Source organism: Balaenoptera ricei, chromosome 19 (assembly GCF_028023285.1).
Source record: "Balaenoptera ricei isolate mBalRic1 chromosome 19, mBalRic1.hap2, whole genome shotgun sequence".
Classification (NCBI taxonomy): Eukaryota; Metazoa; Chordata; class Mammalia; order Artiodactyla; family Balaenopteridae; genus Balaenoptera; species Balaenoptera ricei.
This window is the reverse complement of record NC_082657.1, coordinates 16784853-16807911: the sequence shown is the minus strand read 5'-3', so window position 1 is coordinate 16807911 and position 23059 is coordinate 16784853. Positions and strand designations below refer to the sequence as shown.

General features: G+C 54.7%; 3 protein-coding genes and 1 long non-coding RNA gene across 5 annotated transcripts; 2 read left to right on the top strand and 2 right to left on the bottom strand.

Moving 5' to 3' along the window:
* Positions 1-3241: 3241 nt before the first annotated feature.
* SBSN (suprabasin) lies at positions 3242-6834 on the bottom strand. 2 transcript variants are annotated; one of them, XM_059904956.1, is made up of 4 exons: positions 5897-6834; positions 4387-4452; positions 4229-4273; positions 3242-3340 (listed from the first exon to the last, which is right to left on the bottom strand). In XM_059904956.1, the coding sequence occupies exons 1-4, from the start codon at positions 6767-6769 to the stop codon at positions 3317-3319; spliced, it is 1008 nt and encodes a 335-aa protein (XP_059760939.1). In that variant the 5' UTR covers positions 6770-6834; the 3' UTR covers positions 3242-3316. The 2 variants fall into 2 exon arrangements, with proteins under 2 accessions (XP_059760939.1, XP_059760940.1); XM_059904957.1 differs by lacking the exon at positions 3242-3340 and having other exon boundaries at positions 4387-4435.
* Positions 6835-11169: 4335 nt separating this feature from the next.
* GAPDHS (glyceraldehyde-3-phosphate dehydrogenase, spermatogenic) lies at positions 11170-20913 on the top strand. Its single transcript, XM_059903566.1, has 11 exons — positions 11170-11277; positions 13850-13964; positions 14708-14804; positions 14982-15088; positions 17915-18005; positions 18087-18205; positions 18606-18687; positions 18977-19128; positions 19292-19454; positions 20516-20613; positions 20710-20913. Exons 1-11 carry the CDS (start codon positions 11211-11213, stop codon positions 20780-20782), a joined length of 1164 nt encoding a protein of 387 aa, XP_059759549.1. The 5' UTR covers positions 11170-11210; the 3' UTR covers positions 20783-20913.
* On the bottom strand, positions 15700-21077 carry LOC132352863 (uncharacterized). Its single transcript, XR_009498895.1, has 2 exons — positions 20920-21077; positions 15700-20610 (listed from the first exon to the last, which is right to left on the bottom strand). It is a non-coding gene; the product is annotated as an uncharacterized LOC132352863 (long non-coding RNA).
* A 70-nt stretch (positions 21078-21147) lies between these two features.
* Positions 21148-22990, top strand: TMEM147 (transmembrane protein 147). The gene is made up of 7 exons (XM_059904352.1): positions 21148-21320; positions 21401-21470; positions 21993-22052; positions 22138-22274; positions 22412-22496; positions 22588-22709; positions 22792-22990. The coding sequence occupies exons 1-7, from the start codon at positions 21244-21246 to the stop codon at positions 22913-22915; spliced, it is 675 nt and encodes a 224-aa protein (XP_059760335.1). The 5' UTR covers positions 21148-21243; the 3' UTR covers positions 22916-22990.
* The last annotated feature ends 69 nt before the right edge of the window (positions 22991-23059 follow it).

Here is a 23059-nt window from a genome sequence, read left to right as displayed (position 1 = left end):
GGCCATCACTGCTTACTAGCTGGGTGGCCTCCCTCAACTCTCTCCCTTCTCTGAGCCTCAGCTTCATCATGTCGAAGGGGGTAATCGTGGGACCTACCTCGGGGGAGGTTGTGAGGGTGAATGAGTCATGTCTGTAAGTGCTTAGCCCAGAGTGAACACCCAATAAAAGATGGCTGTGAGGGTCCCGCCCAGACTCCTCTCCCTGTTCTTGCACAACTGCAGAAACTGCCCTCCTCTCTCTCTCACTCCCTCGCCTGGCTCTCCCTGTCTGGCCCAGGTGCCAGGTTCTTGCTCACACTTATTCCAAGGCCTTTCCCAAGTCCGCTCGAGCAAGTAGGCGCCCCTCTACTAGTTGCCAGACATTTGTACCCGGCCTCGACCCCTCCTCTGGAACCTCTTAGTCTAGGGGGAGAATGGACATGAAACAGGTAAGTATATAATTACAGCTTGTCGCAGCACTGTGAAGACCGGTATCAGCGTGCCATGAGAGAGTAACAGAGGCGTCCCTAGGTTCAGGTTGGGTGAGGTTCGGGGAGGGGGGGCACATAGAGGCATAGAGGCAGGGAGGACACTCTTAGCAGACGAAGCAGCCCCCCAGGTCTCAAGGCAGGACTGAGCCGTGCCGCTTTCACCTTTAAGTTCTGGCTCGGCTCTTCTCTTCCAGAAGCCTCCCAGGATTGACCCCCAGCACATACTGATTATCCTATATCTCTTTGGCACTTTCAGGACCCCCAACCAAGCAAGAAATTGGGCATACAAGTAAAATCAATGAGAGCTTTTACTTTCTTTTTTTTTTTTTAATTTTTTTTTTTAATTTTTATTTATTTATGGCTGTGTAGGGTCTTCGTTTCTGTGCGAGGGCTTTCTCCAGTTGTGGCAAGCGGGGGCCACTCTTCATCGCGGTGCACGGGCCTCTCACTATCACGGCCTCTCCTCTTTTTTATTATTATTATTATTATTTTAAATTAATTTATTTATTTTTGGCTGTGTTGGGTCTTCATTTCTGTGCGAGGGCTTTCTCTAGTTGTGGCAAGCGGGGGCCACTCTTCATCGCAGTGCGCTGGCCTCTCACTATCGCGGCCTCTCCTCTTGTGGAGCACAGGCTCCAGACGCGCAGGTGGCATGTGGGATCTTCCCAGACCAGGGCTCGAACCCGTGTCCCCTGCATTGGCAGGCAGATTCTCAACCACTGCGCCACCAGGGAAGCCCAGCTTTTACTTTCTGAAAGAACAATTCCCTTCTCGGAAGGGACTCCTCCAGTCCAGGCGAAACGATGTCCAGCACAGAGTAGACCCTCAGGAAATGTGTGGTACGAATGAACGCTTCTGTTTCTTGAAATGCATGAAACAAAGGTCTGCGATTTACTAGGAAATACGTCAAAAATGTATCGGTACGTGGCTAGATGGCTAGGTGTGTGATGAGTGGAAGGGCGATAAAGCAAGCGTAGTCATGTGCTAGTGGTGGAATCTTAGTGGCGGGTATGCAGGTATCCACTGTGAAATTCTTTCATCTTTGCAGTAAAATATTGCCAGGGGAGAGAAGCAACATATGTGATTAAAATGGTGGTATTCTGGGGACTTCCCTGGCAGTCCAGTGGTTAGGACTCAGCGCTTCCACTGCAGGAGGCACGGGTTCAATCCCTGGTCAGGGAACTAAGACCCCACAAGCCACACAGCGCAGCCAAAAAGGGGGAAAAAAAATAAAGTAAAAAATAAATTTAAAAACAAAAATAAAACTTTTAAAAAATGGTGGTATTCTACAGATAAGTTAAAACAAGGAGAACATAAAGTGCCAGGAACATCACCTTTACTGTGCACATTAGGCCCCTCCCCTCCCTGGTGTGTCATTTAGTCCTTATTGATGCATCGCTTTGTATTTGTTTTCATGTTCTGTCTATATACCTCATCTCCCCACAAAGCCTGTAAACTCCCCAAGGGCAAGAACACTGTCTCTTATGTCCGGTCCCACGGTTGATGGAATTTTGGAGCTGGAAGCCATGTTTGCAGTCCTCTCCTGCAGACACCCACCCCCCTTTATATGGGAGGAAATGGTGGCCCCTGGAGGGGAAGGATGCGGCCTACAGGCGCACGGTTCTGACTGGAATGTAGGTCTCCCAGCGCTCAGGCCCGTGCTTGGCAAGTGTTCTAGAGACGTCATAGGCGACTGTGCAAGGTCAGGTTCTGGCAAGAGACAGGCCTGCTGCTTTCTCCTGGGTTGCCCCCCCACCCCGCCCCCAGCAAGTGCCCTGGCCCCTCTGAGCCTTAGTTTCCTCATCCATACAATGGGGATGATAAGGGAACTTCTGCCTTTGGGTTGTGGGAGGCTTAAATGGTTACAGAGTGTGAACAGCCCTTCACACAGTACCTGGAAACTACGAAGTGCTCAGTATGTCGTAGTTGCTATCATCAATGGTCCGGGCTTTGAGCTGGGCCTTCTGTGTCACTATTCCTGTCCTTGTAAAGAGGCCTCCTGTCATCAGAGTGGCTTCCCCCCTGAGCCTTTGGCCCTCGTCCCCAAGAGAGGATCTCCCACATGTACCTCTTTCCTCTCTCCTATTCACTGAGTCTCCTGATACTAAACAGGAGAGAGACCTCTTCGTTTTTAGAATATCCTTGGTAGCCCTTAGGCTGTTTCTCCCTCCACTTATTGTGTGTTCTTAGTCATGTTTCTTAACTTGCGTAAGCCTCCATGTGATTTTGTATAACATGGGGCAATAGCAGTACCTCTTACCTAACTGGATGGTTGGGAGGATTCAGTGAGGTCATGCAGGTAAAGCGCAGGGAGCCTCGCACGCCTTGATTGCGCAATACACACAAGTTACTGTTGATATTCCTTTGGTGCCACACTCCTGAATGAGGATGCTACCCCCTTGGGCTTCACCAAGGTTCCTGCCACTTTTTCCCTGGTGCTTCTGCCCCCACTACTGGCCTGGAGGGGCTTTCCCTGCACGAATTTCCTCCCAGTGCTGAGCATGAATTTTGCACTAGTGAAGCATGGCTTGTCCCTGTAATGGCCCTCTTCCATCGGATCAGCCTGAAATCTCCAGCTCAACCCATCCTGTGCATCGGACCCCCCAGCTTCTCCGGTGAAGAAGCAAGAGGAGAAAAGACAAGCCTCCCCTCCACGGATCCCTCCTGAGGGAGCACAGTGGACCATGATGAGAGTACAATGTGTTGTATTTATCCACAAATCTCAGTACAGCCCCCTTAAGGGACTCCAGAAATCTATCCTCCTACTTCTCCCCGGCTCCTTCAGGTCATTTCAGCTGATATGACAACAGGAATGTCAGTCTGTTCAACAAGGCCAGTTCATCAGTTTAGGGAATGATGCTGATGACGGTCTGGAAGAGAGAAGGAGAGAGGGAGTGGATGTAGGGCGCACAGTCGCAAGACCTCTACCCTCTTGCACCCTAGAGAGATGGGAGGGAGACTGACTACTCTAGCTCCGGAATTGCTTGCGTCTGGGGAATAATATAAGGAAGGCGGCACCTAGATTCAGGAAGAATAGGGAGACAGTCCTCCCAGGCAGAGGTGCCAGGGGCCTCTGTAGGGACAGAGAAGCCTCGTGTGTTTTGCCTGAGAGGATCCCCTGCCGCCTCCACAGCCCGGGAATAAACAAGGGTGTGCCTTTGGGTTCCAGGCACAGTCTTAGGGCTGTTACACACCCTCACCCTTTTGCCCCAGGCTCAGGCGTCTGAATGTACTAAATGCAAAGAGAAGAGCTAGGACTTTCCTTTGAGCCCAGAGGGAGGACCAGCATCCCACAGGAACCTTTATCCTGGGCTGGCCGGGCAGGTAGGTTGCTGTCAAGCAGGGAGAGGACAGAGCTACAGGTTCCCGCCACCCAGCATGTTGCCACAAGGCAGCAGGGACAGGGCAGCGGAGGGATGCACAGAATAGGGAGGGAGTCTGACGGGAGATGCCGAGGAGAGGGGACAGGCACACAGAGGGGAGGGTTTCAGCAGCCCCTCCCTTCCTGGCTCCTAGATGTACACAGGTCCCTGGAGGACTTTTCTGCCTCAGTGGGAATGGAAAGCGCCCAAAAGCTGAAAGCAGGATGTGAAGGGCAAAGAGCAGTGAGGAAAGGAAAACCAGAGTTGGAAAATGGGTTGGATGGTGTCTGCAGAGGCTGAGTGTCTGTCCACAGTGCAGTTGTCAGTGAACAGGCAACGGGAAGAGGATGTAAGAGCATCTCCCAAGTAGGAAGTAGAAACCACGTGGGCACTCACCTTCCACAGAACTGAAAGGTCAATGAAGGGCTTGTTGACCAAAGCCTGAAATTCAAGGACAAGAGGGTTAGCCCCCAGCATCTGTCCCACCAACCCTCCTAGGAGAGCCTCCACGCCACCGCCCCCACCCCCACCCACCCTGTGCTCGCGAGACTTACTCCAGATGTTATGGTTGTGGTTGCAGCCACTCTTGGCTGGTCAGTGAGTCTGTTTTGATGATTGTCCTGTGGATGAAGCCCAGGCTGTCATTACAAACCCCCAGACCCTAAGGGTCTCCCAAGTTCCTTTTCCCCAGTGGCCAGCTTCCCCTAGGGTGACCGGGGCTGGGGCAGAAGGCATAGGCTAACCCCCTGCCCCTCACTATCCAGAAAGGTAACCTATGTTGCTGTGGGAATTCTGTGAGAGATGGGAGGAGAAGCCAGGAAGAATGTCTGCCCCTACTGATTAGTCTTCCCTCAATTCCCTTTTCTTTCAGTTAATGAGATGTTCTCAGTCACTGAGAAGGGGCCCTACTGGAAAGGGAACCCAGAGAAGCCACGCAAATACCAGGACCATAGTTTAACCTCAGCCCTGACTTCAAAGCTGCCCCTTCTACACACACGCTAACCTGATCCCTAACTCGGGTGAATGCCTGTCCTTAATCCTCTCCCCACTCAGCAGTGTCTCCCCCGCTGCACTGCTGCTGCCCACCTCAAATCCCCAAGCAAACAGCCCTCTCTTGGTCTCTGCTTGGTGAATCCTGGCGTCTGACTCAGAGCCCTCTCCTTTACCCTGCACACTTTCTACATCATTCCTTCCTCCCCACCCACGCATCTCTGGTTCCGTGGCTGGTAGCCCATGTAGCTATGGGCTTTGAGGCCTGGGCCAGTCCTCAAGATGGTGTCCCAAAGAGTCCTCGTGGAGAGTGGGGAGTGGGGACCTGGGGCAGGCAGGAGTCAGCCTTCTCCTGTTCCTCCTTGGAGCCTGTTATGCTGTGCGTGGTGCTGCTTGCCTCTCCTGGGCTCCGGTATCTATTCCCCCTATGTAAGTGGGGATCAGATATCCTCCAGAAGGCCTCCTCTGATGGGGCGGTGTGGAGGAAGAGAAGGAACCCCGACTTGTGATCCGCCAGAGCTGTGTGCTAGCCTCATGACCTTGGCAAATCCCTTAAACCTCGCTGAGCTTCCGTTTCCTTACCTGAGAATCAGGGAGTCAGCATCTTCACCCTGACTACCTCAGAGGCTTGTTATGAAAATTAAACAGAACAGGGCTTTTCTCCCAAAGCTATTCCTCAAGCTCAAGCTGATGCTCTGGGTTTTCTCAACACTCATTCTCTTCGCGCTGTAATAGATCTTGGCCTCAGTAACTGCTTCCTGTTCCCCAGGAGAGGCTTCGTGTTCCTCCCTTTAGATCTCCTTAACTAGGGGGCAGCTCCCTGAAGGTGGGGCTGGGTCCCATTCACATTCTCTGATACAGGGCTTTGCAGATAAGATGGCTTAATCTTTCTGACCAGCTGACCACCAGCTCCTTTGTAAGGGAGATGGCAAGGGAGAAGGAGGACACAGTTACATAGCTGCCCAAGCTTCTTTCACCAAATGATAGGGACCTGGGCGCCCCAAATGTCCCAAGGGTTTAACCTCTCCCTCCCCCAACACCCTTCTCCCCACTTCCCCACCCCTGTTCACCTACATTCAGCAGCTTGTTGACTTCCTTGCCGGCTTCGTTGGTCCCAATATGAACAGCCTGATGCAACCCGTCCTCCTCCTTCCCGGCCTGGCCAGCAGCGTGGTGGACACCTTGGCCAAGTTTCTCCACTTCCTTTCCAGCCTGACCAGCAGCGTGGCTGACCTCGTGGCCAAATTTCTCTGCCTCCTTTCCGGCCTGGTTGACCCCATCGTGGACCCCTTGGACCACTTTGCCAGCCTCCTTTCCAGCCTGTTCAGCAGCATGGTGGGTGCCCTGGCCAAACCTTCCCGTCTCCTTTCCAGTCTGATTAACTCCATGATGGACCCCCTGGACTATTTTTTCTCCCTCTTTCCCAGCCTGCCCTGCAGCATGGTGGACCCCCTGGCCAAACTTTTCCACCTCCTTTCCAGTCTGATTAACTCCATGACGGACCCCTTGGACTATTTTTTCTCCCTCTTTCCCGGCATGGTGGACCCCCTGAATCACTTTGTTTGCCTCCTTCCCAACCTGTCTAGTAGCATTGTTGACTCCTTGGACAAACTTCTCTGCTCCCTTTCCTGCTTGTCCGGCGACATTGTTGATTCCATGGGCTACCTTGTCCAGGCTGCGGTTGAGCCCCTGGACGCCCTTGTCCAGCTCCTTACCGGCCTGGCTCCCCACACTGTTGAGTCCATTAAAAACTTTCTCCCTTCCAGCTTGAGGGGTTCCATTATTGATGCCTTCCAAGGCCTTGCCCACCTCTCCCTCTGCATTGCTCAGCCCTTGGCTGATCCCTTCAGTGACCTTCTTAACGGGCTCAGCATTGGCCGCCCATCCAGGCAAGGGCCCCAACAGCAGCAAGAGGGAGCAGGAGCTGAGCAAACTGGCAAGATGCATGTTGTTGGGAAAGTGGGGACGATGAAGAGAGGAGCCAGGGAGGCAAAGCTACTATTTATCCTCTGCTTCCTTTCCTCTTCTCCACCCCTCATGACTCAATTACCCTGTGAGGCACTGACTTGATCCCCAGTCAGGGAGGTATTTCCCAGGGAGATTTGGGGTTGAGCAATGACGAGTAGGAGGAAGAGTGGGTGAGTCATGAATGGAGAAGACTCACATGGCATCTTTGCTCCTTGCCCAGCTCAGGCCCTCCACCCTAGAGCCCAGATGTCTGCCCTTCCAATCACTTCCTCTTTTTATTCCTCACCGACTATCCAGGCCTCCTTTCTCCCAACCACACCTTCAGGCACCCACCATCCCTGGGACCCAGGCCTGGTTCTTCAGCATCTTCACGCCTCTCGGGGGACCTAAGGATCCAGTTTCTCCAGCAGCAAGAGTCTGGAAAGATGGGAGGCACAGTCAGGGGGTGGGGAGCAACCCCGAGGAGTTGAGGGAATCATCAGACCTTGTTCCTGTTGTTCTTGTTGACCCCCAACGCCCACACTTCTTATGCTCCGGCCACACGGGTCTTCTCCCTGGTCCTCAAACACACCAAGCTCATTCCTGCCTCATGGCCTTTGCACCTGCTGTTCTCTCTGCCTGGAATGCAGAAGTCAGATCTTCACAAGGTGGTTTCCTCCTCACTCTCTTCTTGGCTCAAATGTCACCTTCCCAAAAAAACCCTTCCCTGGCCGTCCCACAGCTATACTCTGTAATATCATCCTTTAGTTTTTATAGCTCTTACCACAATCTGAAATTATCTTATTTTATTGTCTGTCTCACCTATCAGATAGTAAACTTCCAGAGGGCCTTTGTCTGTATTGATCATTGTCACATCCCCAGCTTCAAGAACATTGCCTGGGGTTCAGTAAATATTTGAACAGATGGATGGATTAGAAGACGCCAGGGGAAGAGAGTCCAGGCCTGAACCTGAGTCTCAGAGGGTGCTGGAGGGAAGGTTGCCTGTATCCCCAGAGCAGCATAAGGTCCCTTGTTGAGGGTTGCAGATTTTGGAGCCAGGATCACATTCTTGTCCTACCTCCCAGCCCTTGGGCAAGGGCAGGGGGCTGACTGCCATGAGCAGGGGCAGGACGCAGTGTCTCCTGAAAAGCCAGTTGAGGCAGTCATGGGGAGGGGCTGAAGACCCAGGGCAGCAGAAGACTGTCAGCCAGAACCTGGGCTGAGGGCCAGGAGCTCATCCCTCCTGCCCTCCTCCCCCTGAGGCCTCCTAAGTCCCAACCTGAAGCCTCAAGTGTTGACATATTGGCAAGGGTTGGAGAGGGAAAGAGCTAAGAGTTTGGCCTATGTGTGGAGAGGGACATCAGAGGGAAGGGCAGGGGGTGGTTGGTAGGTCTGTCGTTGGTAGGTCTGTAGAGCTAGTTCAGAGGGAGCCTGAGACCAGAAGGATGGGGGCCAGTGGGTGGGTACAGTTGGGTGCAGGGGTAAAAGATATTTGGGTTTGAGTGCCAAGAGGAGAGCCTGGGAGAGGGGGTGAAGGTGGGATTGCTGGTGGGAAGGCCAGGCACAAAGGAATGTGTAGGGTGTGAGCAAGTGGGGATGGCAGAGTTATATGTGTGGGTGCCCAGGTGTGACAAGAAGCTGCACATGTTTTCAGGTTTTGCTCAAACAAGGGTGACAAGGCCCACTCCCCTTGGAGGACCCAGGGTTCCATCCCAGATCCTGGACACTTGGCTCCACCCAGAATCAGGCCTCCCAGACCCAGAGACCCAGAAGCTTCTGCCATCTCTAGGTTCTGCCTACAGAGGGTGACTAATTGTGCCACCTCTCCAAGCTTGAGCTCACCAAATCTGTTTCCCAGTTTCACGGTCCAGGGACAAAGTCAAATCTCTGGGCAACCTCAGGTGTAGCTTTCCTGCCCTTGTCCAGCACCTGAATGAGGGAGTTTCCCATGCCGGGAGATTGCTGGGTAGGGAAGGGTGAGCTTCAGAATCCTAATCCGCCCCGAGATTGAGAGGTGGGATTTCTCCTTCGAAATGTACTCCATTTCTCTTTTCCACCTCTCTCTCTGCCCCACCCTACCATCTTCCATCAGCCTCGGTCCCTCTCCTCAGTGCTTCATTCCCATTTGCCACTATTTGATTCAGGACTTTGGCATCTATCTCCGTACGTGAGATTAGCCTGGAGTTGTCCTTTCTCTGCTGGTTTTAGTAACGTGGCTGTGCTGTTTCCTAGAGTGAATAGAGGAGGTTTCAGTAGCTGAGCTACCACAGCGCCCCCAAAGCACTCCCACCAAGCATGCAATATGCGATGTGCGCAATACACAGTGTGCTTGCCGCTCCACAGGGCCTCAGAGCACGTGCCCTACCCACAGCCTCTCAGCACAGGAGCTGCTACTTGGCTTCCCGGCTCTGCTTAGGCTCTGCAGCAGGTCCTGTAGAATGGCAAATATTTGTTCCCTATGCTTCAGCAAATCTTGCCCATAAAATCATCGGGATCTGAATCAGCCTTTGGGAAGATACATCTTAACTCCTTGGTTCTCCTCTTGTTATTGGCCTACTCAGATTTGCCATTTCTTTTTGTACCAGTTTTGATCCCTCATATTTTCTAAGAAAATTTTAATTGCATCTAGCTTTTCATATCTATTCTTGTAAAGCCGTACCAAATTGATCTCTTTTCAGTCCTGGTTTTATTTGTGTACGCTTTTCCACCATCTTGATTATACATGTTAAATTTGTCCCCCTTTGTTCTGTTTTTTTGGTCTTGGTTCATTGAAATCTCCCCAGCTGTACACTCAATTCATTTTCAGTTCCACCTTTCCCGGGCCATCCAAGCAGGAGGGCTTCACCCTTACTCTGTGCCATGGCAGGTGCTTAGCAAACTCAGTTCTCATGGAGGTCTGGGGAAAGAAGAGGTTATGTCATTCTGCCCCTTCTCGCTTCCACACCTCTCTCTGGGATGATGACTCCTTCCTGGCCTAAACCTCACAGCCCCTAAATCTTGGTCACAGCTGTGTGTCAACCGGCCCTGCAGGTGAAGGTGCCTGCCTGTGAGTCACAGGTGTGCAAGCAAGCCCCCACCTCCCATGCTTTGGGGGACGGGAGCCATCTGTCTATTTGTTCTTCCCCTAATGTTTACTGAAAGCCTGCTTTGTGTCAGGCACAGTTCTAGGAGCTGGAGGACCAGTGGTGAACAAAACAGAAAAGAATGGGCCCAACGGGGAGACAATGAACAAGTAAGTAAGTCAGTAACTAGATCATGGAAAACTACACGAAAAACCATAAGGAAAAGAACAGAGTGCTGTGAGAGGATAGGACTTGGGGGTTGCTCTAAGACTGGGGATCTGAAGAAACCTCAGGAGGTGACATTGATTCATTCATTCTGGTATTATTTATTGAGGGAGTACCTTTCAAGTGCCAAACATTCTTCTAGTCAACAGGTATAAAAGTGAGGAAGGCATGGGCTTCCCTGGTGGCGCAGTGGTTAAGAATCCACCTGCCAATGCAGGAGACATGGGTTCGAGCCCTGGTCCAGGAAGATCCCACATGCCGTGGAGCAACTAAGCCCGTGCGCCACAACTACTGAAGCCCGCGCACCTAGAGCCTGTGCTCTGCAACAAGAGAAGCCACCAGAATGAGTAGCCCCCGCTCGATGCAACTAGAGAAAGCCCATGCGCAGCGACGAAGACCCAATGCAGCCTAAAATAAATAAATTAAAATAATTAAATAATTAATTAAAAACAAAAACTGATTTAAAAAAAAAAAAGTGAGAAAGGCAGACAAGCACTCTCTAGCGGGCAGAGACAATTGGCAAGCTAACAAATGAATAAACAGGATGATTTTTAGAGAGACATATGCTGCGTGGAAAATATAGACTGTAACCCTAGAGCAGTTTTGCACACTGGAATATTTAACCCAGGATGGGAAGTCAGACAAGGCTTCCCGGACGATGGGTAGACGGAGGGAGTGGGGGTGATGGCAGATAGTGACTGAGAAAGGAGAGAACTTTAGACGTGGAGTTAGGAGGGCCTCTCTTAAAGGGTGGCACCTGAGGGAAACCAAGAGGCAGCCAAGGGAAGACCTGGGTAGGACTTCCAGGTACAAAGAAATAGCTAGGGTAACTATCCAGAAGAGGGTCCAGAACGGCATGGAGCCAGTGTGCCCAAAGAGAAGAAAGAAGAAAGAAGACAGCAGAGAAAGGGCTTTGAAGACCAGTGTAAAATGTTGGATTCCATTCTAGACGCCAGGGGTGGGCTTGGAACGGTGGTACACGGCCACACGCCTCGACTGGGAGGGGGCCTTCGCGCTGCCTCCTCTTGTGACGTCACTGGACTGTGACGTCACGGCAAGAAGCTCCAGCTCCTCCAGCCCCCGAGCCCCCGTCTCGCAGTAACATCGCGGCGGGTGCCGAGGCAGCTGGCTGGGCCATGAAACCTTAGGAGGCCATGTCGAAACGCGACGTCATCCTCACCAATGTCACCGTTGTCCAGCTCCTGCGACAGCCGTGCCCAGGTGAGGGAGGCGGCGGAGTGCCCCCAGGGAGGGGAGGGAAGGGCGGTCGGGGAGCTCCTGTAGCCGGGTCTGAGTACCTGCCGGCGAGCGGCGCACCAGTAGTGTCCACCGGGAGCCGGGCAGGAGGTGCGGGGTGGCCTTGCCTGCCGGGGCTCTTCCATCCGGAGCAGCTGCCCTTGCTCCCTCCAGCCCCACCCTCCTCACCACCGGCTTTGCCGGCAAAGTGGTTTCTATGGCAATGGTGGAGGGGACGAAGACCCCTGCCCCCAGGTTGGGTTTTGCACCAATAGCGCGGTGGAAGGGTAGAAACAGGCCAGGAGGGAGGCCGGAGCCGGGTTTACGAGGGGACGCCTCTGAGGACGGCCGCTGGTTGTTGAAGCGCCTGGGCGAGCGAGGTTTCACATAAAATTGACGCTGCTGCGAAAGAGCCGCTTGGGGATTGGTGGACTTTGTCCTCCCTGGATCGCACAAAGCGAGGACACTTGAGCGCGCCGGGTGCCGAGCACTTTACAGGTGTGCGCTCAGTGAAGCCTCACAGCCACCTCTGAGGCCAGTGTTTAGTGTCCCCATTTTACAGGGCGGCCACCAGATGTAAGAGGACACAAAGCGCGTTTCTGGGTCTCAGCACGGGAATAGTGGAGTTGGGACTCGGGGGTCCCTGCTCGCCCTACCTCCCCCGGCCAGAGGTGCGCGCATACGCTCCAGCCAGACGAATCCAGGCCTTCCGGAGGGCCACCCCATTCGCTCCCGGCCTCCTCCCTGGCCTCGGGCGAGGCAGTCGGCGGCCTCATTACCGCAGGGGTGGGCGTGGCCGGCGTGGGGCGGGGCTTGGGCGGGGCTCCAGGGTCCTGGAGACTCTGCTAGACGCAGCAGCAGGCAGGTTAACAGCTGTGGGCCTTGAAAACCCTCCCTGCTTATCACTCGCTCAGTGATCTCAGGCCTCGGTTTCCCCTTTGTGAAGTGGGTATATAGCACGTACCTCACAGGATTCAATGAGCTGATGCACGTGAAGAGCTCGGCACCGCACCTAGCCCTTGGTGGCACCCAGGAAATGGGAGCGTCATTGTAACTGGTAGAGAGCGCGCCCGATCCAGTGTTTCACCTACCGGGTGAGGCTTCATCACTGAAGCTCCTCCGGGCTCTTCCTTCCCAGCACAGCAGCTCTCCTCCAGCCCATGTACCCCACCCTGGAGCGAAGGGAGAAGGGAAGGCTGGGGGAAGTTGTGAGAGAAGGACCACCTGGGTTTTCTTTTGAAAGGTCACTGAGTGGGCTCAGATCCCCACTCTTCACCCATATGGACAGATCTCCCCTTTTCATGAGAGCAGAAACAGAACCCCCAGGAAAACAAGCGTTCTTAAGGTCACCGATAAACACTGACTAATACCTTTATGAACTTGTAGTGGTACTGGAAACACGCACAGCCCAGCCTCACGCCACAAGGTCTGTGGCAGCCTGGAGAGACCAGGGAGAGAGACAGGTCGGCTGACCCCCAGCTCCTATCCCCACCCGCGCCAAGGTGCCTTTGATTCTGGTGCCAAGCGCAACTCCTACCTTCATCCTCCAGGCTCTCTCCAATCCCTTCCCTCTCCCTTTCCTCACGAATACACTTCATGTCAGACCTTCTCCCCTCTATTAAAATCAGCACCTACTGGGCCTTGAGATCTCACTGAGACCTTACAGTAGCCCCCAGGTGGCGGGTCAGATGTGACATCAAGAAACAGGCCAGAGTTTCAATAACTTGCTCAAGACAACTCAGCTGGCAGGTGGCTGAGCCAGAGCTGACATCCAGGCCTGACCCCCAGCTTGAAACCCTCTACCAGCTAGGCCCCTGACTGCTGTCTCCACCACGTTTCTCCTCCCTACCTGAAGCCCTCACCTGTAGCTCAGGTAGCACAGCTTCAAGCACAGGTGTTCTTGATGCAGCATAGGTGCGGATCTGTGTGTCTGGAGAGGCAGAAGCTGATATGGGTTTCCATTTGTTTCATATATTACGATAGACCTGTGTTTCCTAAACTTCTCTGAGGGTAAGAATCACCTCGTTGGAAACAGGATTCCTGGGCCTCAGTGCAAACCCAGAGTCAGATTTCCCTAGGAATCAGCCTCCCGGTGATTCTTACCAGAACAGTTTGGGGACCACTGGACTAGATCGATTATCAGGCAAGTTTGGGAAATGATCTTTGAAATATTAATGTACGTGGAACGTTTCCTAGACTCTATCATAAGCACTACATGTATCACTCATTTAATCCTCACGGTGACCCTCTGAGAGAAGTACTATTATCATCTCCATTTTACAGAGGAGGAAACTGAGGCACAGAGACTATCACCCCTAAGCAATTGTTAAAAATATGTACCCACTGAGTTAGAATCTCCGGGGAAGAGGCCCTGGCATGGATATTTTAAAGCAAGCCCACCCCCTGCTCATTCTGTTGATCAGGTCGGTTTAGGAAACACGGGGCTACATGGTTGGCCACTCAGGGCCAGGAGCCAGCAGCAGGTTCTGGGTGGCAAAGATGGCTCATTCTGTCGCAGTCATGGTGCGGCCCACTGCCCCTCCCCCACTCCCAACAGTGACCAGAGCACCACCCCCACCGGAGCCCCAGCCAATCAAAGAGCAAGTCCCACCACCTCCGCCTCCTGCACCTAAGGTTTCTGTGGTTCGGGAGCTGACTGTTGGCATCAATGGGTGAGTCGCCCCGGCCCCTGACCCATTCCTGAAGCTTTAGGGCCCGGCCTCTCCTCAGTCACTAACTGGAGCATTTCATCATGTCTCAGCAATGCTTTCATTCTGCCCATCCTGGAAAAACAACAGGGATAAGGTAAACAGGGCTCCACCTTCAGAGAGCTCACATTCCGGCGGGAAGTACATAAGACTGAAGAGGGCAGTGTTAAGCCGGGGAACTCAGGGAAGGCCTCTGGGAGGTGACACTGGAGTAAGGCCTGAGTGACAACTGTGCAGCAAGCAATGGCTGTGGGGCGTAGGTGGCAGCTCAGTGTAATAAGGACGGGCAGGAATTCAGCATGGCTGGTGTGGCACAAGCAAGGGAGAAGAGGGAGGGCAGCGGAAAGCTGGCAGGGGCCTGGCGGACCGTGGTAAGGAGTTTGGACCTGGCTTTACTGTTAGAGAGTGGTGGAGGTTTTCAGGTCAAGAGATATAATCTGACCTGAAGTTCTACAAGATCCACCCAGCTACAAGGTTGGGAATAGGGGTATAGGACAGATGGTCAGAGGAAGCGCAGAAAGCAGTGAACAGGCTGGTGAGGTCATCTGGGCAAGACAACGCTGGCCCGCACAGGGACGGCTGCCGTCTTCCCCACCCAGACCCCTTGAGTGGGACTCTTCTCTGTTACCCCCTTCCCCCTCATCCCCTCCTCTGCGTGCTGGCTGAGCATTCTGAGGACAACCCCCTCAGCTTTCGTTCCTGGACAGATTTGGACGCATTGGTCGCCTGGTGCTGCGTACCTGCTTGGAGAAGGGTGTTAAGGTGGTAGCAGTGAACGATCCATTCATCGACCCAGAATACATGGTGAGCAGCAGACAAAGGGCAGGATCGGGGAGAGTGGGACCAGGGTGGGGAAGGGGTTCAGGGGAGCTCTGTGGAAGGCTCCCAGCTGCCATGTGGAACCTTCACTGAAGTGGGGACTCCCTGGCAATGCTCGCTCCCCGTCCACCCCAAGTCTAGGAGCCATTCTGTCTCCTGCAGGTGTACATGTTTAAGTATGACTCCACCCACGGCCGATACAAGGGGAGCGTGGAATACAGGAATGGAAGGCTGGTCGTCGATAACAATGAGATCAGCATCTTCCAGTGGTAAGGGCGGCTGTCTTATGCAAGCCTGCAACATACTAATGCAGGGGATGTAGAGGTGACTAGAAGGGGATCCCAGCCTCTCACATGGGGTTCATAACCCCCCAAATTGTGTGTGCACATGCCTCTGGGTACTGGTTTGGAGAGGGGGCCCACTGTACTCAAAGTACTTTTTTATTTAACACACATGTGCGTGTTTTCTCTCAGGCATATCAGCTCAACCTGTCTAAAACTCAACTCTTGATTATCCTTCAACCCTCAAATCTATTCATCTCCCTGCCCGGGAAATGGCATCACCATCTAGCCAACTGCTTCCACTCAGTTCCTACATAGGAGCCACAGAGACCTTTTCAAAACATCAACTGGACCTGGTTACTCCCCCACTTAAACCCTCCAGTGGCTTCCCATCACCCAACAAATACAATCCCAGCTGCTGACAGGGCCTCCCACCAACTATATGCCCTGTTCCCCAGCCTTCCCTTGTCACCTCAGCGACACTGGCCACCAACCTCCCGGGACTCTGCGCCAGCACCTTTTCTTAAAACCCACTTCACCTAGCTCTCACTGATACAAATACTCCTCCTTCATTGGAAGATACGTTTAGAATCTGCAAGTCAAAAGCAGTAACACTGGATGTTTAATAAGATTCAAATACATTTTCAAAATACCAAAAAAATTAAAAATTTATAAAATGGGAAACAGTAAACCTACTTTATCTTTCTAATGTAAATTATCAGCCACTGCCGGCCCTGGGGCTGCCTCCAATTTCCAATTTTACACACACGCACACTCGTGAGCTCTCTCCAGCCCCAGGCAAGATCTGCAGCCTTCCCAGCACTCCTCCCAGCAGGTCCACTCTCAGCCCCGCTGTTTATTTGTGGTCAGGTGGTCAGGGATGGGTGGAGGCGGGGACTGGAGAGTCAGTGAGAATGGGAGAAGCTGCTTGACCCAAATTTGAAATCATGACAGCAAAAACAATTCCAAATTCCAGCAGAGCAGTCATTACTCAGACATACTGTGTCCTTTCCTTCCTCAGCCTGGGCGCCATCGTTGCCGCCAGCCGGGGTATTTTCCCAGCGCTGCCCCGTCCCCACACAGCCGCCCCCTCAGTGTGTGCCCCGCTCAGGTGCCACCTTCCCTGGTGACTGCAGCACCTCTTCCCCCTTCCCCACTGCTCTCCATCATCAGCACGAGCTGCACTGCTTGGGTGTGTACTTTGCCCGGCTCCGCCCTTTCCAGTCGGGTGGCCCTGGGCAAGGCAATGAACTTCCCCAAAAGCCTGTTTCCTCACGTGTCTGATAGGGATGCTGAGCATGCCCACCACAGCCATAGCAGGGAGCACGGCCAGAGGCGTGTGGGGAGCGCCGGGAAGGGCTCACGCAGCCTCCTTGCAAGGAGGGCCCTGTCAGCCTGCGGCACCACTGTTGCTCTGGCACCCGTGGGCACAGGCCCTGGCCCGGGGTGGACTCAGTACTTCCTTGAAGAATGAACAGAATCCTCAAAACAAGCCCCTGGGCAGGAAGGCAGGGCCCATGACAGCCTAGGGGAAGGGGCTGGGGTCTCCAGGGGCACCAACTCTCTGCCCCCCATGCCAGCTCAACAACTGCTACAAAGGAATTTGTTGAAGTGCCCTTCCCCCAACTTGGAAGGCAGGAAATGAGGGGGGCATCAGAGAAGAGCTACTTGGGTCAGATGATGAAGTGTGACCTGACAGATGACCAGGGAGCAAGAAGAACCATGTGTGGTGGCCCAGGGAGAAGAGAGGAAGCCGCTCATTCATTCATCCCTAGGGCCGGCCTGCCTGTGCTCCCAGGCAGCTCTGCCTCTACTCTTTTCACCTCTGTCCTGGCTCTTCTGAAACATGCCAGTAATAACAGTACTTACCTCAGGTCATCAGGGTTAAAGGAGTTCAATACAGGTAAAGCACTCAGCACACAGGCACATGGCAGGTGTTCAGTAAACATGTGTAGAATGGCTAATAAAAAAAAACCACACACATTGACTGAACCCCTCTGGAGGGAGCAGACCCAGCCTTGCTGCCATGGAGTGCTCTAGATGAGACAGACACTAACAATCACAAAAGCAAATACCGCAGTTGTGATAAAAGCTGAGGGAAAAGATTAGTATAGAGTTTACCCATATATTGTTTGTTTGCTAAAGCCAAGTAGAAAACAGCAATAGTAGATGTTTAATATGTTTCAGACACAAATGTTTGATATCGAGTGGAAAATGTATATCGATAAAACAAGAAACAGAAAATCTCCTTTACCTTTCCAATATAAACCACTAGCCACTGCTAGCCCCAGGGCCGCCTCAAGGCTTCAGCCCCCTGGGAGCTGCTCTCTGGATGTGCTGTGTGTTTTCAGACACTTGCCTGGCCTCTGGTAGCAGGATCCCTGTTGCAGGAGCTGAGTAGTCAAGAGAAGAAGGGCTAGGAGTGCTGTGATGAGGTTGCCAGGACTGAAGCCAGAAGCAGTAGGGCAGGCCTCACCCTCCTGGGGTCTACATCCTGGGCCGCATATGTAGAAAGGGCCTGACCTGGCTGGGAGTAGTCTAGACGGTCCCCCAGGCGGGGCTTGAGGCCTGAGTTGGGGAGGTGGCGGCTTGTACCCAGGCATAGCAGGTACAGTCAAGAAAAGTGGCCCACTAGGGGGGTTAGCGATGAGAGGCAAGACCAGCAGGGTCGGACCCATCTGGGGCAGCTAGGGATGTGTGGGGTGAGGGGAACAGACGGCCAGGCAGGAAGGTGTCTGGTCAGCCTTTCAAATGGTGAAGGCCATGGACTATGAAGGCGAGAGACTGACTCACGGTGCTACCGCCCCTCCACAGCAAGCAGCCCAAAGAAATCCCCTGGAAGTCCGTCGGGAACCCCTTTGTGGTGGAGGCCACAGGCGTGTACCTGTCCTTAGAGGAAACTACAGTAAGTCGGGGACAGGTGCCCAGGGCTGCCCGGGGGGTGTGGCACTTGAAGCACCTCATGACACCTGTGCACCTTCCCTAGGCCCACCTTGAGGCAGGTGCCCTGCGTGTGGTCATCTGTGCGCCCTCTCCAGATGCACCCATGTTTGTCATGGGGGTGAACGAAAAGGACTACAACCCCGGCTCCATGAAAATTGTCAGGTAATGGGCAGCAACGTTCTGAAGCGTGTGCCTGAAGGACAAGCCAGCCTGCGGTGGGGAGGAATCCGACTCACCCTCCCCACTCCCACTCCCACTTGGCCCCTGGTGCTCTTTTCACATCAGTCCACTTCTCCTCCCCAAAGTCTTAACAGCCATCTTGTTCATGTTACCCTAAAAGCATCCGTTAGAACTGCGCGACTCCCGGAGAACATGCTTGGGGAGCTTCCCCCAGCTGCACCTCTGGTGCCTCCTTCGGTCTGACGGCATCCCCGATGCTCCCTCATCCCCAGCCTGACTTTTCACAAAACCAAGCCTGTGCGCAAACCCTGAAAGGAGGTAAGGGTGGAGGGGTGGCTCTGCGACTCACCTCACAGTGCCTTGCACACCCGGGCCGTTTCAGCAACGCATCCTGCACCACCAACTGCCTGGCCCCCCTCGCCAAGGTCATCCACGAGCGATTTGGGATTGTGGAAGGGCTGATGGTGAGTTGGGGAGGGGGGCTGGGGCAGGAGGCATGGCTGGGAAACTGTACCTCTTCCTCCCATACTCGCTTAGTGTGTGGAGTTAACAGGGAGAGACTGGTTTGGGGAGGAGAAGCCCACCAGTGGTGAAGTCTTTTAAACTCTGGACCCTGCCTGCATGTGCCCCTCCTGTGACGGTGGTGGAGGCCCCGCCAGCCTCCACACCTGGGTCACCACCCTGCGCCTGGGAAAAAGAGGCATGGGAGCTTGGGAGCAAGAAGGCCTCATCTCGGCCCTCTTCTTCCCCAAGACCACAGTCCATTCCTACACTGCCACCCAGAAGACAGTGGATGGGCCATCAAAGAAGGCCTGGCGAGACGGACGGGGTGCCCACCAGAACATCATCCCGGCCTCCACGGGGGCTGCCAAGGCCGTGGGCAAAGTCATCCCAGACCTCCAAGGGTATGAGGGCATGAAGCTGCAACAACGGTGGGGGGTGCAACCCAGGAGGACTGGACTAGCCCCCAATCCTTGAGGTGTCTACTGAGCGGAAAGCAGAGACAAGGGGGAAATGATGGAGAAGTCCCTGGGTTCTGACTCCCGCCCCTGATGTGGGATTCTCCAGGAAGCTGACGGGAATGGCGTTCCGAGTGCCAACCCCAGTCGTGTCTGTTGTGGACCTGACCTGCCGCCTGGCCCAGCCTACCCCGTACTCAGACATCAAGGAGGCCATAAAAGCAGCAGCCAAGGGGCCCATGGCTGGCATCCTTGCCTACACTGAGGATGAGGTAGGGGCTGAGCAGAAGGGACCCTGGGAAGAGCCCTCTGGGAAGGGAGCGTGATTTTCCATTTGCCAAGGAGTTGTTTGCAGCGTATCAAGATAGGAACTGCAGGGCTGGGAAGGTCACCTCTCCCTTACCTCAGAGTCTTTGCACTTGCTGCCCCTTTGGTCTGGAAAGCTTTTCCCTCAGGTGGCCACATAGTCTGTCCTCACCTTCTCCAAGTCGCTACTTCAACCTCTCATCTCAGAGAAATGTTCTTTTTGTGACCCTTTTCCTTACCTGAAATGTCATTTCATAGTCACTGTTGGCCCTGCTAGCATGTACACTCCAAGACAACAGAGACTTTGGGCCTCGTTTTTCACTTCCATAGCTCCAGCCATCTTCCCAGGGCCTGGCACATAGCAGGTGCTCAGTACATGCTTAGTGAACAAGACAAGGGCTCCCATTTCTCAACACTCGCTCGGGGCAGGCCACAGCCAGATGCCTTCCCTGTGAGGAATGGATATCGCGTCTCTTTGCTCCCAGAAGTGCCAGCTCTGTCCGTCCACCTTGGTGCTGTCTCCCCGCTTTAGCTCCTGAAGGTCCACCCTCACACAGCTGCCAGGATCTCTTAAAGAAATCAGATCACATCACCCCCAGAGCTGAAAACCTTCCTGTGGCCTTCCACCATGCTAGGGCCAAACCCCCAGGGCCTTTGTGCTGCACTTCCTTCCACCTGAGACCCTGCTGAGGGCTGGAGTTGACCAGATCCTCCTAATCATCCAGAGCCAGGCTCACTGCCTCCCCTCAGGGAGGGCCTCTCGCTGACACATTCCACGCGCATTTTTCCCAGGAAGAGATGTCTGTTGGTGCAGCATCAGAGGCTGTTTGCAGTCTGTATCCTTTGGCCAGTCCCCTACCTGAAAAGCCCCCATCTGTCTTCCTCATACCCTGTCCCCAGAAGCTGGACAGAGTGGGGCTCCATCAAATACTGTAGATGAATGGATGGACAGTGTGCTCCACGAGCCTGAGCTCCTGGAGGTCCCTGCTCTGCGACCCACGCTTATCTTTGAAATTCTGATCGCCAGGTCGTGTCCACGGACTTTGTTGGCGATACCCATTCGTCTATCTTTGATGCTAAGGCCGGCATCGCGCTCAACGACAACTTCGTGAAGCTCATTTCCTGGTAAGGGGGAAGAAAGGGATCAGAGAACGTGAAGGGAGGCTGGGGGTGGTCGGGAGGGATCCCCTGAATCCCCTCCATCCCTCCCTCCCTCCCCAGGTACGACAACGAATATGGCTACAGCCACCGAGTGGTGGACCTTCTCCGCTACATGTTCAGCCGAGACAAGTGAATTAGACTGGCCCGCCTCTGTTTCCCAGTGCTCCCGGGCCGGTACCCGTCTCTCCCGTCCCCGCCCTCGGCCCCCCCGGGGGAAAGAGGGGCCCGCGCCGCTGGGCCAACGGTGAAATAAAAACCTAGAGTGCTCACAGCTGCGCCCCGTGTCTCTGCGCCGGTCACAGCGAGGTCGGGTCCGGGATCCAGGCCCACCCCGCACGCGTTCGCTAAGCCCCCGCCCTGACCCCGAAAGCGGCTCCCGCGGGCCCGGGACCGCGCAGGCCCCGGCTCGGCCTCCCGCGGGTCGCCCGGGCACCGCGGCGGAGCCTGATGACGTTAGCGCACCGCGCCGCGGACTCCGGCTCCCAGAAGGCCGCGCGCGCCGCGGCAGAGGCAGGTGGGCGCGCCAGGCCCGGGCTCGGGCGCCAGGCCGCCGAAGCAGAGAGGCGCGCTCCGGCGAGCCGGGCGGCCGGCGCCATGACGCTGTTCCACTTCGGTAACTGCTTCGCCCTGGCTTACTTCCCCTACTTCATCACCTACAAGTGCAGCGGCCTGTGAGTGCGGGGCGGCTGCGGGGCGGCCGCGGGGCGGGGGGGCGCGGGCCGGGCCGACCCCTCACCGCCCGCTCCCGCAGGTCCGAGTACAACGCCTTCTGGAAGTGCGTCCAGGCCGGGGTCACCTACCTCTTCGTGCAGCTGTGCAAGGTGAAGGCGCCAGCTGTGCCGCGCGAGGGCTTCGCCCCACGCCCCCACCCCCCACCCCCCACCCAGACCCCCCGGGGTGGGGCCGCCCCCGGAATACCTGCAGGAGCCGGGCTTGGATGGGCTGGAACCCGAGGAGAGGTCCGCAAGCAACTTTTGTATAGCACTTTTAGTAACATTGAGAACATTCAATTGTATGACTAAGAGGGGTTTGGGTACTGCTAAGAGCCTCTAACTAATCCCCAAGGTCCCACCGGCACTACTACCACTGCCCTGGTGGGTAACCAGCCCCGGCACCTTCAGGCCTGACCCCGATCCCTTGTGATCACCACAGAACCCAGACTTCCAAGCCCTTGCCCTCAATCTCCCCTGCTCCTGCCTTCTTGCCGACATCTGGTGGTCCCTCTCCTCATGGGCCCCCAGAACCCCAGTGTACTGCCCTCCACATAACACACTAACTTCCCACCAAACCCATGTGGTTGCTCTCCCTCACCTTGAGGTGACCTCTCTGTTTTCTGGTCTCAGATGCTGTTCCTGGCCACTTTCTTTCCCACCTGGGAAGGCGGCATCTATGACTTCATTGGGGTGAGTGGGGCAAGGGAGGGGGAGGGAGTGCAGGAGTGGGGCCCCCTGGCACCTGTGCTTACTCAAGCCTCAACCTGACCCACAGGAGTTCATGAAGGCCAGCGTGGATGTGGCAGACCTGATAGGCCTAAACCTTGTCATGTCCCGGAATGCCGGCAAGGGGGAATACAAGATCATGGTTGCTGCCCTGGGCTGGGCCACCGCCGAGCTCATTATGTCCCGGTGTGTGCAGCAGCCTGGAGCCCAGATTCCTGAGAAAGGACACCTGGGTTCCAGGGGGGTGCCGGAGGGTGGGGGCTCAGATTCTGGGTGCTGAGGGTGTCTGGGTACTGGAGAATCCCTCCCTTTGCCTTCTTCAGCTGCATCCCTCTCTGGGTTGGAGCTCGGGGCATTGAGTTTGACTGGAAATACATCCAGATGAGCATTGACTCCAACATCAGTCTGGTACGCAGTCCTGCTTTCCCACACACGCGGCTTTTTTGCTGGTGACTCTACTCCTCCTGAGGCCTGGCCCTGACCTCCCGCTTCCCTCCAGGTCCATTACATCGTCGCATCTGCCCAGGTGTGGATGATAACACGCTACGACCTGTACCACACCTTCCGGCCAGCAGTCCTCCTACTGATGTTCCTTAGCGTCTACAAGGCCTTCGTCATGGAGTGAGCTGGGTGGGGCTCGAGGATGGGCCCAAATGGGTTGGATTATCTCTTCTCCCTTCTTCATTGCGATGTTTCCCCACAGGACCTTCGTCCACCTGTGTTCCCTGGGCAGCTGGACGGCACTTTTGGCCCGAGCGGTGGTGACGGGGCTGCTGGCCCTCAGCACCCTGGCCCTGTATGTCGCTGTTGTCAACGTGCACTCCTAGGCTTGGTGGCCCAGACTTTCACGTACCTTTTCCCTGTCTCCAGGTTTCAGTGAAGTAAACAGTATTTGGAAAGTTGTCTCTGCCTCTATCTCTCTGTCTGGAACTATCTACCAACAGTGTGCTCTCCTGGGTCCCAGAGGCCCT

Bases quoted from the DNA above. Each gene is read 5' to 3' on its own strand.
- SBSN (XM_059904956.1), bottom strand. From the start codon at position 6,769: ATGCATCTTGCCAGTTTGCTCAGCTCCTGCTCCCTCTTGCTGCTGTTG. The intron at 4,453-5,896 runs GTAGGTGAACAG...CTTCATCCACAG, and splicing joins AAGTCAACAAGCTGCTGAAT to GACAATCATCAAAACAGACT. The intron at 3,341-4,228 runs GTGAGTGCCCAC...TCTCTCTTCCAG, and splicing joins ACCTTTCAGTTCTGTGGAAG to ACCGTCATCAGCATCATTCC.
- GAPDHS (XM_059903566.1), top strand. From the start codon at position 11,211: ATGTCGAAACGCGACGTCATCCTCACCAATGTCACCGTTGTCCAGCTC. The intron at 11,278-13,849 runs GTGAGGGAGGCG...CACTCCCAACAG, and splicing joins CCTGCGACAGCCGTGCCCAG to TGACCAGAGCACCACCCCCA. The intron at 19,129-19,291 runs GTATGAGGGCAT...GGGATTCTCCAG, and splicing joins GTCATCCCAGACCTCCAAGG to GAAGCTGACGGGAATGGCGT.
- TMEM147 (XM_059904352.1), top strand. From the start codon at position 21,244: ATGACGCTGTTCCACTTCGGTAACTGCTTCGCCCTGGCTTACTTCCCC. The intron at 21,321-21,400 runs GTGAGTGCGGGG...CCGCTCCCGCAG, and splicing joins ACCTACAAGTGCAGCGGCCT to GTCCGAGTACAACGCCTTCT. The intron at 22,497-22,587 runs GTACGCAGTCCT...GCTTCCCTCCAG, and splicing joins TTGACTCCAACATCAGTCTG to GTCCATTACATCGTCGCATC.